Source organism: Apteryx mantelli, chromosome 1 (genome assembly GCF_036417845.1).
Source record: "Apteryx mantelli isolate bAptMan1 chromosome 1, bAptMan1.hap1, whole genome shotgun sequence".
Classification (NCBI taxonomy): domain Eukaryota; kingdom Metazoa; phylum Chordata; class Aves; order Apterygiformes; family Apterygidae; genus Apteryx; species Apteryx mantelli.
In genome coordinates this window covers 222,021,838-222,041,511 of record NC_089978.1, presented here as the reverse complement: position 1 = coordinate 222,041,511, position 19,674 = coordinate 222,021,838, and the positions used below count along the sequence as shown (strand labels likewise).

Here is a 19,674-nt window from a genome sequence, read left to right as displayed (position 1 = left end):
GAATGCTTCTCCCTGATGGAGATAATGGTCTCCCCTGTGGCGCATGCACTCTCAGCAAGGCACTGTGCTGCCAGGTGGAGAAGTTATGGAAAGGAGGTGAGAAGACAATGTATTATCAGTATGAGATGAACAGAATATTAACAGGTTTTTTGCAGAGACCATGGAAACCCTCAAGGTTTCCTGGACCCTCATTTTCCATGGAAGAAGGGATAGCCAGAGACTATACGGGAATGAGAGGAAGATGGAGATTCCCAAGTTGGGAGTGGCTGGAAGCTGGCAACATGAGAAAAGCTCTTTCACCACCTGCAGATGTGAGCTTACAGAATATGTATAGTGGCATGGTGGTAACAGGTGAGGAAGAACAAGTTTCCTCAATGGAGTTATCAGAGCTAGCTGAGTCTGAACCATGCAACAACACCAAGAGGAAGTGGCAGATGAGAGCGGCTGGAGACTCCCTTTTGCAGGGAATGGAAGAACCCATTCACCAGCCAGATTTGCTGTTTTGAGAAGTATGCTGCTTGCCAGGAGCTCAGATTCCCTGATGTGTGGTGAGACTGCCAAGGCTCATCCAGGCCTTCCTGTTCATCCATGTGTGCACCAATACTACTGCCAAGGGAGACCTTCGTCATATCCAAAGTGACTACAGGACCCTGCAGACTAGGGGGAAGCCCAGAATGCTGCCTGTCATATCCTTTGCCAGTTTCAACTCAGGTTGAGCTTTTGCTTTCCTAGTAAGACCCCTGAATGCTTGGGCAATTTCTCATAATTGTTCCTAGGTAGTCCCTCCCCACTTTCACATTCTCTGTACTTTTTGTGCTTCAGCTCAGACAGGAATTCCCTGTTCATCCATGCTGAGATTCTCCCATGTCTGCTTGACTTTCTGCACATCAGGATGGACCATTTTGCTTAAATACTCTTTTATTCTTACCTTCCTCTATGTAATGCTTCACTCCCACAGACTCTGCTACTAGGATCAAGGACATCGGAGGACTAAGGGCAGACCTTACCAGCAGAAAATCACATCAATATCAGGGACCAATACTGTTAAGCATTTTCATTAAAGACCTGGCAAATGGGGAAAAAAGCATCCTTAGCAAGTTCAGGAACAATACCAAATTGGATGGTAGCAGTTGATATGCTGGAGGGCTGTGCTGCCATGCAGAGGAATCTAGACAGGCTGGAGAAATGAGTTGAGAAGAACCTCAGGAAGTTCAACAAAGGCAAAATGTATAGTCTTGCACCTGGGATGGAATAACCCTGTGCAGCACGACAGGTTGGGAAGCAGCTAGTAAGGAAGCAACTTTGCAGAAAAGGCCCAAGGGGTCCTGGGGTCCAGTCCACCGGGACTCAGCAGTTTTCCCTTGCAGCAAAGATGACCAACCACATGCCAGGTTGTGATGGCACAAGTGCAGCCAGCTGAGTGAGGCTCCCCTCTATTTGGCACTGGTAAGACCCATCTGGGTCCAGTTTGGGACTCACCAGTACAAGACAAACATTGCAATAACAGAGTGGGTCCCATGGAGGCCACTGAGATGGCTAGGGGCTAGAGCACAGGACATAAAGGCACCCATCTTGCAGGGTCAGTATTTAAGAAAGTATATTGTATGAGGACTTCAGCAAAACTTCTTTTTCTGAAACCCGCTGAAAATATACCTAATAAGGTATAACTTTGGCTGGGATATTCTTATTCAGACACAATAAATAAAAGAAAGTTCATGCTTTATTATTTAAGATGGTAGTCAAACACAACTAACAGCAACCACAGCAACCAACAGAGTAAGCTGTCTGATCTTTTGAGGATCACAACATCAACAGACATTTCACTGATGTATTCATATTAAACGTTCCTCATCTGAGAAGGACTAATCTTGCACTAATCTTCTTACAAAAGAAAAGTATCTGAAAATCCTGTGGTAGTCTAATCCAGCCATGAGAGCTAGTTTCTTTAACCAAAAGGGCATAAAGAGCATGCCCATTTTATTCTTATGTTTTGTTACCTGCAAAAGCAGCAGAAAAATGTGGGACAACATACAGTAGCATTTTTTCATGCTGTGATCACTATCGACCTTAGATTCTGATGCACAGGCTACATGATACGCCAGTTGCTATTACACAAAGTGAAGAACTGGAACATCAGCTCACCAAGTTGATACAGAGCTAGTGAGGGGTTTCTGTGAAAGTCACTCAATTTGGAAAGCTGTGGTGCCTTGTTGCTCTTCAACAGGGTGCAGAGAGAAGAAACTGATCCATCCAGGACAACAAGATTTCTTTTCAGAATATGACTGATCACTTTCTCCCTCTCACTATGGAAACCTTATCAGACATGCTGACTGGCGTAATCAGCTCTGCAATCCAAAGGTGGACCTTTGCAATGAGATCCCAATGACTCACTGTATCCCAGCAGGGTCATGCTGTGTCTTCTCTTTCAGGCTTGAATCAGGAGGACAGACTAACTCTCCTCAGTGAAGATTATAAAACTGAAACTATACTTTTTGTCACTAAGGAAAGCAGGAGGAGATAAAGTGCAGAAGGGATACCCAGAATAACTAGATCTGCTTTACATAAATACAGGATCACTGAAACATGTAGTAGATCAAAATTCCAAGTACACAGCAGCAAAAATCAAATGTGGAACCCTCTCATAATGATCATGTTCTTTTTGTATTTTTCTATGTAAGATTTTATACTGAAAACATGCATATGGAGGACAGACTTCTTTGATGCCATTTATCTGTCCTAATTTTAAAAATGCTTCAAGAAGCAACCTACATTTCAGCTTTCTTGCTGTATGACAAGTAAATCATTTAAGGTCAGTATTGTTTCTTTCCCAGAGACATTTTGGGATCAAATGACAGTGATCAAAGAAAAGAAAATGTGCTGTCATCTATCTGTGCAACATAAGATTTGTCCAAGCATATCAAAAGGTAAATGTCTGAAAGACAAGCCTCCTCAAAGGACCTCCTTAGAGGTTTCTGATGAAGACTCTTCTAGTATTTCCCATCACGAGAGTCCAGAATAAGGAGGAGATAAGGCTGTAATGATGCAATCTGAAGTAGACAACAGATTATTTCACTTATGTTGCAACTACCCATGGGCTAATGAATCTGGAGGCATCTTTACACAGTGGTGCTGCTGCCATGATACCTATGGCAGAAGCACACAGAAGCAGCTTGTGCTAGCAAGTTTCTTCTTGACGGCACAGCTCTCCAAGACAACAGAATCTAAGCTACATGAACAAAAGCACTCCTCTATCATATATGAGCATAAGGAAGCAGAAAGATGCAAGAAATATTTTATTTTCTTGTTAACTGTAGGCCCTCTTGATGAGTTCTAGATCAAGGAAGAGAAAGGGAAAAGGCACCATATACTGTAGTTCCGCAAGCAGTTTAAGAAAGTATAAACTGGCATTGCCACCTTCTCTCGGCTTGTATTCATCCATTTATCTTCTACCCCTTTCTGCCATGCAGAAAACCAAAGCAAGGAAGTGATCTGGCTGAAAACAATCCAAGAGAAAGGTGTTTCCAGTTGGATCAATTCCCCAATACATTTCACTTCACAACCACATGAACACTTCAGCTGGCAAAGATGCAAGGGGAGTTGGATGAGCAGAGTAAGTATTAGGAAAAAAGGGAAAGCAGGACTGCCTCTTTTTGTGGCAATGCCAACTTAAAGCGCTCGTGGAATTATTGACCCAACTTCTCTTAGTACTGGAAGTCAAACACTTGCACTAAGACTATGAGAAACTCCACCCTCGCTAACATCATCTTAGCAAGGAGTAGCCAAGGAAACTTCAAATACACACTTTAAAAGGTCTGCTCAGTAGAAAACACAACAGGGAACTGACCTACCAGTACTGCCTAAGCCATACAGTCTAAGAATCTCTAAAATGGAAGGCTAGCAAATGACAAACTGTTGTGCAAGTATTAGAGAGTCTCTGACTTGCTGAGTCAAAGGGACAATGTGAACATCAAATCCCTACTGAGAGCTGCCCGGACACTTGTTATGCAGAGTATAATTTTGTTTAACTTAAGATATCCTCTTCATAAATCTGCCACTGTAAAAGATTACCTTTCAAGGCAGCAAGAAACATGTAACAAACCAACCAATAGCAGTGTCTGGCAGAAAAGTGGTCTTTTCATACCCCTAACTGATGTACCTTCAACAGCAGTACTTTCTAGTGAAGAATGGGGCTTCTCAAACTTTATTTGGACATAAAAGTTTCCACCTTTCTGCTAAGTCACACAAATGGAAAGTAGAAAGCATTTAGTTGTTCAGATAGCATTCATATTTTACTTAGGAAGAAGCTGGAGTGTAACCTGGAAGACCTTGATATAATGTTAGAACTCCTTAGATAAAATCCAGTAGTAGTGTACATCGACATTATGGAAACCTTGAAATACTAAGTTTAATTGCTGTCACTGTGTTACACAAGTAACAGATGAATAGCTACTTTGAGGCAGCTAATCATTCACATCTGTTCTAGCTACTACCTGACGAACAGTATTTTTTCCTTACATGATGGAAAGTCCACAAATACAACTTTTAGTTCTAATATCTAGCAAAAATAAAGACTGCATATTAACTTTTCTGGGAATTTAAGTTTCTGACTATATCACCAAAATTGCTGGTAAATTATTTCTCTATACATTTAATCCCAAATTTGAATATCGTTAATATCTTTTGTCTTTCCAAGGAAAAATCCTTAAGCCATTAGATTTTTAAATTTTCAGGGACAATATTTATATTAACACTACTTGAGAAAAATATTCAGGATCACCTCCAGTGCCTCATGGTATCTTAAAATTGTTTTTAGTTGGCATGAAATCCTTAACAGATGGACTTAAGATAATAGGATGGGGTTAAAATACTTCCCATCCAGATCTGACCATTTATGGATGGTTGATATAATACGGAAGCCATCCATCCAGGAAAAAAGCTACTCAGTTAAAATATCATTTTATCACAAGGAAAAATTATTGCATTTATCTTGGTAATGATATTAGCTTACGTCTTAGTCTTGAATGGCACATAATGAGAAATTTTCTTACTTCAAAAAATGGATGCTATAGTAGCAATAAATGGTGGGACAAGAGATCCTTTTATTATCAAATGTTTCTTCCACAGGTGAGTTTATTCATCTGCCCTTCCATAACTGATGTGAGAGAAGAGGAAATCTCCACATTAAGTATAGTGTCCCAAAGGAGCAATATGAGATGACAACCTGCCCAATACTCTACCGGTCTCTCAAGTCACAAAACCTTTTTTAAATCTTCGTAAGGTTCCTAATGAAGAGCACACAGCTATAGTTCGTCAAACTAACAAACTAATGAAGTGCAGTTTCATGATGTTTAGTGTACTCTCTCAGGAAATAATCCAGGTTACAATAATAGAGTATTAGAGTCATAGCATTATGCAAGGTTGGAAGGCCCCTCTGAAGATGTCTGGCCCAACTGCCTGCTCAGAGCAGGTCCCATTAGAGTAGATTGCTCAGGGCCTTATACAGATGAGTTCTGAGTATCTCCAAGGATGGAGACCTATCTGGGCCCCTCTTCATGTTTGACCACCCTCAGGTGGAAATTTTTCTACTGTCTAATTGGAATTTCCCTTGTTGCTGCCTTTGCCCATTGCCTCTCGTGCCATCAGGTGCAAGGCTGAGAAGAGTCTGTCTCCATCTTCTCTCCCCACCCCCATTAGGCAGTTGCAGACCTCAGTAAGGTCTCCCCTTTGCCATTTCTCCTCCAGGCTGAAAAAAAACCACTATTTCAGCCTTTCCTTATATGTTCTGTGCTCCAGTCCCCAACTATCTCAGTGGCCTTCATGAGACCTGCTTCAGTACTGCAATATCTGTCTTGTACTGGTGAGTCCCAAACTGGACCAGTAACCAGATGAGTGTCGCCAATGCTGAAAAGAGGAGAGCCATCCCTTCCCTTACTCAGCTGGCTGCACTCGTGCCATCACAGCCTGGGATGTGCTTGGACCTTTTCTGCAAAGCTGCTTTCTCTTTCAGTGGATCCTCCATCATCATCATCCCCTGTCCATCCATCTCATGGAGACTTTTTCCTCCCAGCAATTTTCTTGGTATTATTATTTGACTTCTAACCAATTTCAATTGCCAAACTTCCTGTTAAAAAATGAAGACTTCCTTTCATGGTGAACACATATACAAGTCTGGGAGTATCAACTCATGCCTGTATTTTTTTCTTCTCTTGAACAGCATGCACACTGCACTGTGTACCACACAGCTAAGAGGAAGAATCAAGCACTGGTAATTAGCTATCATACTACTTTCTGCAAAGAACTTTTACCGGCTAAGCTATATTTTGTTCAACGCTCTGGACACAGAAGACTTAGGCAGCAAAGGTTGTCAGACATGTAATTCCTGCTGTGGGCTTCAGTCACTCAAGTGCAGTTTTCCATATGGCACATTGTCCTTCTGGCTCACTGAAAGGGAGCTAAAGCAGCATTTTTTCATCCAATGCTGCACATCTCTTCTGCCCACAAAAGGGGGGATGAGGGAGCCTCACCCAGACTGGGCTATGAAGGGAGAAAAACTTGTCCTACTTGTAAAGCAAACTAAGCATCTCAATGAGACATTTTATGAGGATGCATATTAAAGAGGAAGGGGAAAGAAGCAGCACAGTGTATCATCTCCAAAAATCACATACACCCTTGAACATAGCTAGGAACTGAACAAATTACTGTTTGTTTTACTTCATAAAAGCACTATAGCAAAAACATTTAGGGGAGCTACTGGTTGCTATATAGAAAAACAAGCTGGCAGGAACTTCAAGAAGCGTATCCTCTACTGGCAGTGAATGAACCAGGCTTGTTCTGCTGTACAAGCCACAAACAGGCTGAAGTACCCAATGTAACTGATGTGTTCACTCTAGCACTAAGAAAAGTAACTTTCAGAAGAGTGGATGCACTCTCATAATAAATGACAGAGTTATATTTCTTTAAGAAACAAACAAAAAGCCTTGTTCCTAATCTTTTAAAGAAAAAAGAAGTAAATTCTCACATTCAATACTTCCTGCCGTAGAGTTGCTGGCTCCACACAGCTGATTAGACGAAGCAGGAGGTCCATCATTGCTGATGTATCTATATGCTTTAGCACCAGGCTAATAAACTTGTCTTTTTTCCTTAAAAATGCAATCACCTAAACATAAAAACGTCATCATCAGTTGTTGGTACAATATATGGCCATGGCAGCATAGAACTTTCTACACTTCATGTTCTTGTTTTAACCAATAAATCTTTATGCAAAATGGCTATTAGGTTGATGAATTCTTCTTCAGAGAACAAAAAGAAGGGAATAACATTCTCATTTCAAGGAAATACTAAATCAGATCTTTTTAGCTATCTTTTCTTTTCTCCATGCCACAAAGAAACCAAGCCCACAGGAACACAAATATCAAGGACACTAGTGAAACAGAAGAAATTTTCATTCCACTAGGGTCTCTGATAAAAATTTTATACTCTTCACTTTAAAAAGGAAGTTTGTATTGGAATGCATGTATTCCTAAAACACTATATAGCAAACGTTTCCAACCTCCCTTTTATAGGCAAGAGACTGAGGCATTACTTATGTAATAAGAAGCTTCTGGGCAATGATCAAAGGATGTTATCAAAATGCTTTAATACAAACAATAAACAATTAGCACAGGAATATCCCAAACTACTGCAGTTCTGAAACAAAATCTATACAAAGGTGCTAAATTAGCCAGCAATTCACTCCAACCCAGGAAGTTTGAAGAGCTTTACAAAGCCCACATTTCATTCCAGCCCTAAAGAGAATAGCTGTTTTTCAAGTCTGAGGATTACAATGAGATCATCGGGATACCACCGATATTGCCATACAACACAAACAACATTAGTGAACTCATTTGTGCATCTGTGTCAGGGCAAACTTAATCACTACCTGTTCAGTTTTTCTTGCAATGAGATTCCCAATAGTCTTGCTGAAGAAACTGGCAAGCAAAGGGTTCAAAGGAGGCTCATGATCCAAGAAGTCGTACAGGATATTCAGCAAAGTTTCGTCCCCTCCTAACTTGTCATTGATCTGTGGCACATCAGAGGTCAGCAGTTCACAGGCTGTGTTTGGATATCTAGAAGGACAGAACCAGAGCAACTAAAGGTGAAATGAAAACTCTCAAGAATATCTTCACTTAAATAAAAATTATAAAATGAAGAGCAGGATGATCTTCCTTCCTGGAGAGAAGGGGGGAAAAAAAAAAACACATGATAAACAAGGGTCAACTACATTAACGGCACGTTTTAAGGAAGCGCTATATCCTGTAGCACATCATGTTTTTTCTTCTTTCTTCAAATCACTGGAATATACATTTCAGCTGTCTTCAAACTACAGTTAGTTCTGATTTTTACATTAATACTTAATCAGTTTCAATACGCTTAAAAAGGTCTTAAAATAATTTAACTTGCACAACTAAAATTAATGCAAAATTTGAAGGTTGATGGAAGAATGCATATTTTAACAGGTTTCTGAAATGTTTCTGAAAAATTCTTCCAACCACCAAAGCAGAATTAAAAATGAGCATAATAAATTCTTACATAACAACAAAGGCTAGAATTTAGAGACAGAACATTTGACCTAACACAAGACTCCTAACACATACAAGCATACACTATGTACAAGCAAACAATTCATAGCCAGCATTTTTGAGTTTCAACCTTTCACTAATGCCTACAAACTTTTGCAAAATTAACTTTTTTCCCCAGAAAATATTACAAATTCTCATTTAGATAATTTTGTTCACTAAAATCAGAATAGGAAATGAAATTTGGCAGCTAACAAAATCCTTTTTTTTTTCCCTTGGCTTTTTTTTTTGCTCTTCCATGTGTTGCTTTTAGAAACAAGTCCCATTCACAACCAGAAAAGGTAATAATGTGTTTATAATTAATAATATATTTATAATTAGACAAAGTCTCAAACATGAAAGCACATATAAACAAATCACAGTAATATGAAACACAAAATATGCTTCTTGAGCACTGTTAGTTTTGCTAAAAGAGGAATTTCTTCAGACTGAAATTCTACATTAAAAGCAGACTGCGATCTGTAGTTACACTGCGTTGTTTTGCAAATGTTTCACTGATTCAGTCTCCCCATCGCTCACGTAATGAATGAATCGAACAAGGGATGGGAGGCAATCTTACAAGCGTGATACAACACTGACCTCTGTCTAGCTATTGCTGACTTTTTTTAAAACCTCACTTCGGTGTTTCATTGTTAAATTAATGTCTTAATTCAACATTCTAGCCACTGTCCATCCATAAAACAGGCTTAAGAAAATTCCTTAAGAAAGACCTGTTCTCTTAGGACTTCACCATCACACAAAGGTTACTGTAATCAGAAATGGTAGTCCATTAGTGCTGTGAATTGGACCTAGCACTGAACTGTAACACCATTTTCATAGTTTCAGTGATATATATCATTCTAGAGTCAAAAGACAGCTGGAATTTATTTTTAAACCATGATTCACTCTTACCCCATTAATTGTTTCAAGACTCTGACAGGGTGTGCTTGTGTAGTTCAGTAATTCTAAGTACAAAGAAGCAGTTCTGACTACCAAACGCCCCTCTGAGTGACAGCCCTTATCTATCTGCTTCCTAAAGTAGTTTTAATTTGTTATCAAAAAACACAGAGAAAAAATAAAACCTATGCTTTTTGGTTTGAGCCATTTTTTCTCTGCAGGTAGAGCTGGTTATGATTTTTCTCTCAAAAACAAAAATAAAATGTGCCATATATTTTAGAAAACAGTCAATGAAATTAATTATCATAATTATTAAAAACCCTACAGAATAGTCTTGTGGCAAATGCATGCTCATTCTTTAAGCAGTGCATTCACTTTCCAGATAAAACTTGTGCCATTCCGTGAGAGACATAAACAACAGATTTCCCACTTCTTAGTAATTATGCAAGACCTACTACCTTTTGTAACCTCAGATATGAGCCAGCTCCAAAATCAATATAAAACACTTTTGTAATAATATAACTACTACAATGCAAAGGGAGTACTTTAACTTTTGTAGTCCCGTTAGGCGTCACAATCTTTCAATACACTGCAAGATTTTTTCTAACCTTAGTCTGAGAGAAAAAGAAAAAATCACTCAGAAAAGAGCAGTGGAAATGACTAAGTAATTCTCATGCTTGCTAACACCTTTGCAATAAGACCTTGACTGTACAACAGAGCCCAGGTTGCAGGGTGTTTAGGAACTGTGTTTTTCTCTCTCAGTTGAGATTAGTTAGATTTCTGCTCTAAACCTCATTAACAGATAATCAAGAAGAAACCACAACACCAACTCCTGAACTTGAACTGGGACCCTCTACCCCCACCCTTAATCTCCCATCCTTCTAGAGCCAGGTATGCTTTCATACACCTGGCAACTTTCCCAAGCTAGCGGCTGCCAGTCAGGAAGGAATTATTGCAGGCAGGTCTTTGGAAATTTCAGCTCAGTCCTTGGACTGATGTGGACACACACAGGTTGTTGGGAATTATAAGAAAGGAACAGAGATGAAAAACGTTACGTCACCATGTGAATTCATGGGATGCTCATATCTCAAGTACGGTATGTTTAGTTGCGCCGTCTTAAAACAAAACCGCTAGGACCACTGTCAGAGACGGCAGACTAGGAAGGCAGATCTTTCCATTTGATCCAGCGTGGCTGCTCGTAGTACCTGCACCTCTTCTGTGAGCAGACGCGCAGCTCTGCCTTCAGGGGACCGTCCCTACGCCCGCTCTGCCGCAGCAGCCGTGCTCCTTCCCATGGCTCTCCTCTCCGCGCTGCTGGCGCGTGGCATAACGCGGCAGGATGCCCTGCTGCCAGTGACTCCTTTCAAATCTGGGTTCAGGCTTCCCTTCAGACGTTGTGACTTCAAACGCACCCCCCTATTCTCACCTTCCCCCCACTCCAATAGTCTTTATTGGTTTGGTTTTGTTACACTCATTTAATACAATTTTTCTTTTGGAAGAAATTCCACCACCTAAACTTTCTCACTTTAAGCCTTACTTTAATTTTTATCATTCCATTTGGTTCTTAACAAGGAAAATACTTCTTGCCCTGAGAGTAAATAAAGGATGAAGAAACGTCTTAGAGAACAACAGGAACTTGTTACGTGCATGCACTGAACCGCTCTGCGTGCAGCCCCATGTTTTGGATGGTGAACACACACCTGCGTTCACTGTTGATCAAATATTTTCAGCAGACTGTCCACAAGGGCTCCAAGTCTTCCCTGAGGTGCCCATCAGTGCGCACGTGTAAATGGGGTCATCGGTCACTACCCTTTATCAGCATTGACTCTACTTGCTATTTTACTGCTTGCCCATTTAGTACAATGAAATCTTTCTACTATTTCTTTTAGCTAACCTTAATAATTTTTCCTTACAAGCTCTCTGCATTTATAATTCATCCTCCCTCTTATTTCATGTGTGAATACATCAAACAGCACAGGACTCAGAAGAGTTAGCGCAAACTCAGAAAGTTGAAACTGGTCGTTTTTCCCTTGCCTTTATTTCTTCTCTTTAAACAGTTAATACTTGACGACAGAACCCTTCCTTTTTATCCCATGGCAGCTTATTTTCAAGAGTCTTTGATAAGAGACTTTTTCAAAAGCTTTTCAGAAATGTCCTTACGCCACATCAGGCATATCACCATTATCCATGTGTTCACTGACTCCATCAAATATTTCCTGAAGATCTATGAAGCCTGACTTCCCTCTACAAAAGCTGTACTGTGCAATGGTAAAGAGCTCATATTTAGAAATGTGTCTATAAATCATATTTTTATGTCATATATTTATCAATTTACACAATACAGAAGTCAGATTTACCGGTTCACAGATCCTCGGATCACCCTAGACCCCTCCTTAAGAACTGGTGTCATATATGCTACTTCCATTTCACTGGTAATGAGGCTGACCAGCTTTTGGAAACAGTTATCAAATACAGTTAACAGCTGAGCAATCTCATATTTGAATTCCTTTAAATCACTTAGGCGAATACCATGCAGACCTGGCAATTATTTTATTGATGTTGTTCCAAAGATACTTCCACAAATGGTCGAATTTGAGACAGTTCCTCAGACTACTCCCTTGTAAAGAAAGACTCCATTTGGGAATCTCCCGAGAAGACTCTGTAGTGAGCACTGACACAAACGGTTAATTTAGCTTTTCTGCTATACTTCTATTTTCCTTTGCACTTTGATCGTTTATCTGCCCTACACATTCTCTGGCAGGTTTCCTTATTTTGATGGGCTTAGAGTATTAGTAGTTTTGTCTTCAGCAAACTGCTTCTCAAAATCACTTTGTCCGGTTTTATGGATTTACTTTTAACCTGCCACAGCATCCTTTTTTCTTACCTAGACACAACTTCCACTTTGTGAGGGTGTACTTTTACAGGCAATGGGTTATTTGTTTCTAACAAAGCCAGTTTTCTCCTTTTAATATTTTTGAAACTTTTTAGTATGTGCCCTGCATTTACCATGAGCCACTAAAACGTTTCCAGGCCAGCTACATGCTTTTTTACCCTGTTACAATACCATTTTCTTCTTAAATAACCTCCTCATATTTATGTAGTTCTGTTTCTTAAAGTCAAAAAAACAAACCCCAACTCCATGATAATGCTGGTTTTGCCCTTTTTGCTCTTACGAGGATGTTAAATTTGAGTACATTATGGTCACTGTCACAAAGTGATTTTACAACAGTTACATTTCTTATAGTCCTCAAGATTGCATGAAGCATTGTTCCTCCTCTTCCTGTCTCACTGCTCTATGCAAAACCTATTCGTGACTGCATGCATCATGCCCCCCTGTGATATATATCCTGTCTCCAGGAGGCTAAATGAAATCTCTCGTTATTATTGTGCGTTCTGCTCTTGCAGCCTTTTCAATCTCCCTTTGAGTTTCACATGGCCAGATGTGATTCCCCACCCTTTCAATTTGGGCATGGCATTGCAGAGTGTACGGATTCCATGCTACACTTAGCTCTCTCGACTCTCAGCTCTTTCCCATGTTGTCCACTCTTACATCAGCGGAGTCTACTCTGTCTTTCCCGTATAAGCTGTACACTGATATTGCACTGTCTCATCAGGTTTATGAGACACTCTAGCGTGTCCACAAGTTTCATTAAAACCAAGCATTACAGTACAAATAAGTTACATACTTCTTTAATCGCTACATGTCTTGGCCTGGTTTTGCTGAGTTTCACCTGCCACGCGTGGATGGGGATTTATTGTTGAGTTTTCCTCTTTGCAGTTTCCTTTCTGAATTTTATGAACTTCTGTCCTACTGGCATTTGAAGAATAAAGCATTTTGACCATTCCAGTCCTGGAGCATGCATCATTCTGAGCTGCATGTTCTTCCTACCTGTCAAGTTTCTCTCATGCCCCAGTTTAAAAACTGTTACAACCTTTTCTAATTTTAAGAGCCTAAAATCGGATTTCATTTGGATTTAGACAGAGCCCATTCTTCCTCTTTAAATTTAATTTATTTCAAAAGCTTCCCAGATTCTTATAAGCTTAAATCCCTTTTTCTCTTTCCACTGTCTCATCATGCTTTGAAAATGCTTCTCTGCTTGGTCTATGTGCAGTACTGGGAGCATTTCCAAAAAGATGCTTTATAAGATCAGCTCTATTTGTCCCAGCAAACAAGTCACCATGAGGTTCTCATTGCCATCAAAGACTCGCTTATCTCTCTGTGCTGGATAATCACATCTCCCATTGCTATACCTGCTTTTCTAAGAGGCCCCTTAAGGACTCCTCTTAGAAGAAGCAGAAGATACACTGCCATCATCTGATTAAGAGATCCGCAAATGGGATTGTTCCTTTCCCTGTCAACTTAAGGTCTTCCCAACACAAGATTTTCCTCCATCTTGCCGACAGAGGGGACTGCAACACTGGAGGCAGGCCTGTTCTCACCACTGCAGCTCTTTGATGATATCTCCTGATGAGCCAACCTGGCCCCTAGGGACCCTGAGCTGTCTAAACCACACACATACCTTCAAAACCTGCGGAAAGGGCATATAATCATGCATGTGAAACTCAAGGCTGCCTGCAAGTAAACACTCTCTTTCTGAGCTTCCTTCTTCGCCTTGGTTTGCATTAAGGTTTTTTGTTTCTTGAGAGATTTTTGTTTCTGTCCCTCCCTCCCTCCAATCTTTTTTTATTCTTAATCTATTTGCTTAGACTAGGAGAAGGTTTCCACTTCTACCCTATGACACACAGGATCGGAGATATGAATTGTCTTGTGATAGCAATGATGAAAATCTCTAGAGAACAGGACTTAAAAATACAGTCTGGCTATCTGAAGAAGTAGACGACTCTGCAGTGATATGGATAATGTATGAATTTAATGTATTGAAATCATTCATTCTCTCCTTCTGCAAAATACGCACAGAGTCCAGTAAAGGATCACAAGTCTCACATCATTCAGCGCTCCCTCAGCTCATTAACCCATAGCACTAAGGAAAGTATTGCCCATCCCCTTCAGTAAGAGATTTTAGGCTTGAGTTTGTTTCAGCACGTTAGCTGTGAAAACAATATGGATAAAGAGCTGCACTAAGCACAGAGCCAACTACTCCCACGAAAAGCCAGTTACACTGATATGATACAGGAAAACAATGCAAAAAGTCAAGACAGCTGCCTGCCATGTCCCTGGTTTAAAAGCACCTGTACAAAACGTGCATTTGAAAGACAATAGTATAAAAATAATACTCCTGGTTCCTTCTGATAATTCACCTTTTACAGCAATATAATATTCCAAGTTACTACATAATATATTTCCTGGCATTCGCTTACCTGGAAATAGTCACCAAAAAACATTTCATCGACTACCTCATCTAGCAATAAACCTAAACAATACTAACAATCATTTCTTCTGTGGATTTCTAGCAACAGCAATAACCAATACTGGTCAATTCCTACAGTGAAAAATTTATACATTTTCACTTATTTATTTATACATAGAGCAGCCTTTAATTTTTACATAAACTTAGCAAAGAAAAGCAAATTTCCCAAATCCATAATGCAAGTTTTTTCAAGTATACACTTAGTTAAAATGTATAAACACAACTTGATATGAGAACCAAAAACATTTAAAGAGGTCACCATCATAGGACAAAGGCTCTTTACATAATCCCTCTCACTAACTATATAAACACTAAAGTAAATCAGCAGTTCTTGCAGATGTAGCACACCGAAAATACAACATCTTTTATTCACTGTACAGCTCACTTTCTTTTATGGGCTCGACTATTGAAAACTAATCAAGTTCAGAAATCCCTAATTCACAGAAAATAACTCTCCTTTATTTCTTGTAATTTTGATAACAGAATAATCTACTGAAGGTACTTTGAGAAACTGATCATACAGCTTACAAAGTTTTGAATAAACAGTAAGAGATTATTTTTTTAGACAAACTAATTGGAAAACCATTAAAAATAAAGAAAAAAGCTTCTGAAAATTCTCTACAAATAACAAAACACCGTGAAATATTTCACGGAGTATTTGAAAGCCTTTTTCCACAACCTAAAAGATTACATCCATCTTGCACCAGAAAGTTTCCTACATAAGATCTCTCATTCAGTTTTCTTCCTACAGAATAGAAAATGAATACCTACTTGAAGCGGACCTTCTCATCCATATCCACAGGGGGTTCATGTGTGATGAGGTTGACCAGCTCCTCCATGCAGTGCTGCTGGCAAAGGAAGTCCAGCAGCTTGCGGTTCTGAGCCTTGCACTCCTGTAAGATGTCATCTTCGTCCATCAGCTCGTGAAGTGTCACATCCTCTTTATCCAGTAGCTTGTCCACATGTGATGTTGTGTTCAAATCAAACTTCCAGAACATGATGATGGGACACACCTAGCTGCAATGCAAAAGACTGGGGGTTAATTCTCAGCCTTCCGGAGGCAATTCTCAGCTATTTCCTCCTCCTTTGTATTGCATAACACTAGGTATTCTGAACAGAATACCTTATAATACAGCTGCTAGTCAGCATGTAAAAATCAGTTAAACTCCTTTAACAAAAACTTTTAACATCACAAAACTAATACTACTTAGACTACAGCTGTCTTACATCAACAAGGCAGAGGATATATGCATGAATTAACTCCAACTGCAAGCAGCTTGAACTGAAATCACTAGAACTGAAATCAAAGTGTACATTCATACACACAAATGCTTTGCTGGATTAGGGTCAAGGCTGTTCAGAGACAGGGAAACCATACTCCTCTATAAACAGTTTGCATTAAAGGTTTTGGGGGGGTTTTTTTGTATTCTTACTATGGTTCTTCAGAATCCTGCTCATGGGCCAAAATGGCAACAATCAATGATTTGTGTAAATGGAAGGTCTCCAATCTATATATAAAGACAAGAGACAAATAAAGATAGACCAAAAATGGCAAAGCATAAGAAAACCCTACTGGATACTGCAACTGATAATAACGTCAGCAAACCTATAGCTGAACTGCTTATAAATATGAAACCTCTCAGAATACCAGAATATGCTATTAGTCCCATAGATATCGTGAAAATGGCAAAGTGTAAGATTGTTCTTTTGGGGGGCAGAGGAGTATGTTTTTTATATACGTGTGTATATACACACACACACACACAAAAATAATTTGCAACTGTAACATCTGCAACTCTAGAATCGGGCTTCAGCAGGATCATAACTTTTACAGGAGAAACTGAGCACACACCGTCAACAACTTACAAGCAGTTCCCTGGACAGCAGTATGTGTAGGAAGATCAAAAGTCCGAATTCTAATCTTACCCAGGTGAAAAAATATGCTTAGAGACTAACGGTTTATATCACCTAAAGGGTGTACAGCTGGGCAGCAAAAAATTGGTCTGTACAATAATGCACAAACTTTATTCTTGAGCATCCTAAAAGGGACAATATTTAACAATCTCCACATACCCACTTGTAAATTAGGATGGGTTTGCACATTCTACTAGGTCCTGGGTTTGGGACTAACAGGTGCTTACCAATAACACAAGTGGCAAAAGGATACTATAAATCAAAGTTAGAAATAGAAACTGAAATAATAGTCTCTTTTTCTTATACTTTTTGGATCTCAAGTCTTCACAAGTATTTGCTGAAAGCAGACCCTCCCCATCATCATTCTCCTTCACAGGAAGTTTCACATAGAAACAACTAAATATAAAAGATTTTGATGCAGTTCTTTACAAAAGTGATAAAAGTGATACGCTGCATATATTAAAAAAAGACAGACTAATAAAGACTCACTTGAGCTGGATTCTGGTCCCACAAAACCACGATAAGGTACCTTTCATAATCAGGGGTCCGCATTGCCCCAGCTATATTTTTCGTCCCCTCTAAGTCCACTTGGAAGCACTTACAGGACTTCCCTGCTCTAAGAGAGCGCTCTCAGACCTGGTCCACTCTTACAGCCCCTCTAGGTACCTGCTGCGCTTTGCAGCAGTCGTCGGTGAGTGACCAGAGCTGTACACTGCGTACCAGACAAGGCTCCCCTGCTGCCACGCAGAATAGTATGAAGGTTCCCCGTCGACCAACTTTTACTAAGTATGGAGAACTGCACTTTTTATTACTGATTTTCATCCCATTTCTACCTCTAGCCCTTTCCTTCCTTTTCGTTATCCTGTTTCTTCTCTTTATGAACTCTAACTACTAATTATGCTTTTTCAGTTAACTTCCCCAATAAACTTCAACATTTACAACAGTCATTAACCGTATCAAAACCAGATAATGTCCTGACTGATTCTTAAGAAAGTCTTCCAGTGGTGTCCATCTAGCTTAATATTTTCTCTTAGAATTCTTTCTTTTAACATCTCACCTAGGGAACTGGCTAATCCACTACAATTCTTTAACCAATTATGACCTTCCACAATCTTAAGTTATGACAGTCATACCAAATATCTTAACAATGCCCACAAAGAAACAAGATTTAGTAAGTTTCTTTTGCTTAAAGTATCAGAAAGAAGAGCTCATACTAGTTTGGTACAATTTAAATTATTGAACTTTATTTCATTTTTCATTGCCATATCTTTAACTGTTACCTATAGGGAGCAAGAAGGTTTAATCCACCTCTTCCTTCTTTCCTAGTAATGCTTTCAGTGTCTTCATAAAGTATAAAGTAGCTTTAATTCCTCATCAATAGATGGCTGTACTTCAAAAAGCAGCTAAGTCATTTCATTATCCGAGAATTTGTGTACAGTCTTTCATTTCTAGCTCCTATTAAGTGCTTCAGACTAAGTTCTTCCTCAGACATTATCTCACCCTCACTCAGAATCCATGGCTCTACAACATTTACACAAGTCTAATGAACAGCAAAACAGCTTCTGAAAGAAAAGGAGCCCTGTGCAAGAAGAGCCAGTGCACAAGGAGGCAGTGCATCCTTGGCTCTAGATGAGACACAGAAGATCAGGTGAAATATGAGACCCTGAAGCAACAGCATCCTGCTGCAGGCTACAGAGACCAAAGACTGTTTCGAGAAATAAAGTCATTAACACTAAAGAAAATAAGGGAGTAACTCTTATTTCCTATTGACAATGACGATAAGCATAGTTCAAGCAAAATAAAAGTAAGTTCTGTATAACAACTCTGTTGAGCTAAAATATATCTTAAAAAAGGAAATAATTGTTTGTGAGATATGAAACTTCTACATTCCCAAAACATTTAAGGGAGTAATTTTATACAACAGGGTCACCATGCTTTTACCTAACCCACACTACTACTTCAGCAGCAGCAGGACCGCTCGCTTGAACCATTCTTTTTTGTTTTCCCTCAGCATCCAAAAATGTTACAACACCTGATCTTCTGCCAGTTGCATTGCTTACATAGCTACATCTAAAGACAAAATTGTGAAATGACCCTTTCTGGAAACAAACAAAAACAGACACTTTTTTTTCCAGGAAGGTTTACTGAAGGAGGGGGGCGGTTGCTTTTTTTAACCAGGCTATTTCAAGAGGTCGGAACGAGGCCCCACCGAGTGCTGAACTAGCGCAACCAAAGCAGCAGGAAAAGTCTGCGGGGCATCTTACTGCATCTGCTGCTAACACAAAAGGAACGTGGACCCACATCCTCACGCTAAGCTTAGTTTGAAGGATAAAGTGTTTTTTATAAAGCTGGAGAAAGCATTAGCATTTAAGTGCTCTGCTTTCCAGTTACCGTTGTCATTACCAGGACAAGTTAAAAGGCTAAGTACCCAAATTTTCTGATTACATATGTTTAATTTTCAGTATAACTTTCCCACTAAACCCCCAGGATTTTGGAAAACTGAAGGACTTATAGTAATTACTAAATGAAACACATTAAATGAAACACACTAATTTTTACCAATTAAATTACTGGTATGCATTCCCTACCCTAGCTCAGCTTCTCCATTTAAGGATCCTTCATATGTGTGTGTGCGTGTGTGTGTGTGTGTGTGTGTGCGCGCGTGTGTCTAAGAATTTAAAAGAAAAATGATTTCCTTATCAAATTGTCTACTTTTTTCTTGGAATAGATCTGTTACCTTGAATATTTGATAGCAAACTCTCTAGAGTGGCATTTAGAGCTTCAAAATCTGTCACAGATAACCCTTCTGTTTCAGAGAGCTTCACTTTATTTCAAAATCAGGGTTTTTTTTTTTTTTTTTTCCAAACTCCTTATTCATCTCAGAGATTTAGAAAAAATGA

At 39.4% G+C, this 19,674-nt stretch overlaps 1 protein-coding gene across 3 annotated transcripts in view; it reads right to left on the bottom strand.

The window, feature by feature from the left end:
- The window catches only part of PPP6R2 (protein phosphatase 6 regulatory subunit 2), a 111,039-nt gene that overhangs the window by 50,835 nt on the left and 40,530 nt on the right, over positions 1-19,674 (bottom strand). For 2 of the 3 annotated variants that reach the window (XM_067317620.1, XM_067317621.1), the window contains exons 3-5: positions 15,632-15,877; positions 7,919-8,105; positions 7,019-7,156 (exon numbers count right to left, since the gene is read on the bottom strand). In XM_067317620.1, coding sequence (XP_067173721.1) covers positions 7,019-7,156; positions 7,919-8,105; positions 15,632-15,858 — 552 coding nt within the window. In that variant the 5' untranslated portion in view covers positions 15,859-15,877. Of the gene's footprint in view, positions 1-7,018; positions 7,157-7,918; positions 8,106-15,631; positions 15,878-16,293; positions 16,343-19,674 lie in introns of those variants that run through there. The other variant, XM_067317619.1, reaches the window with a different exon arrangement.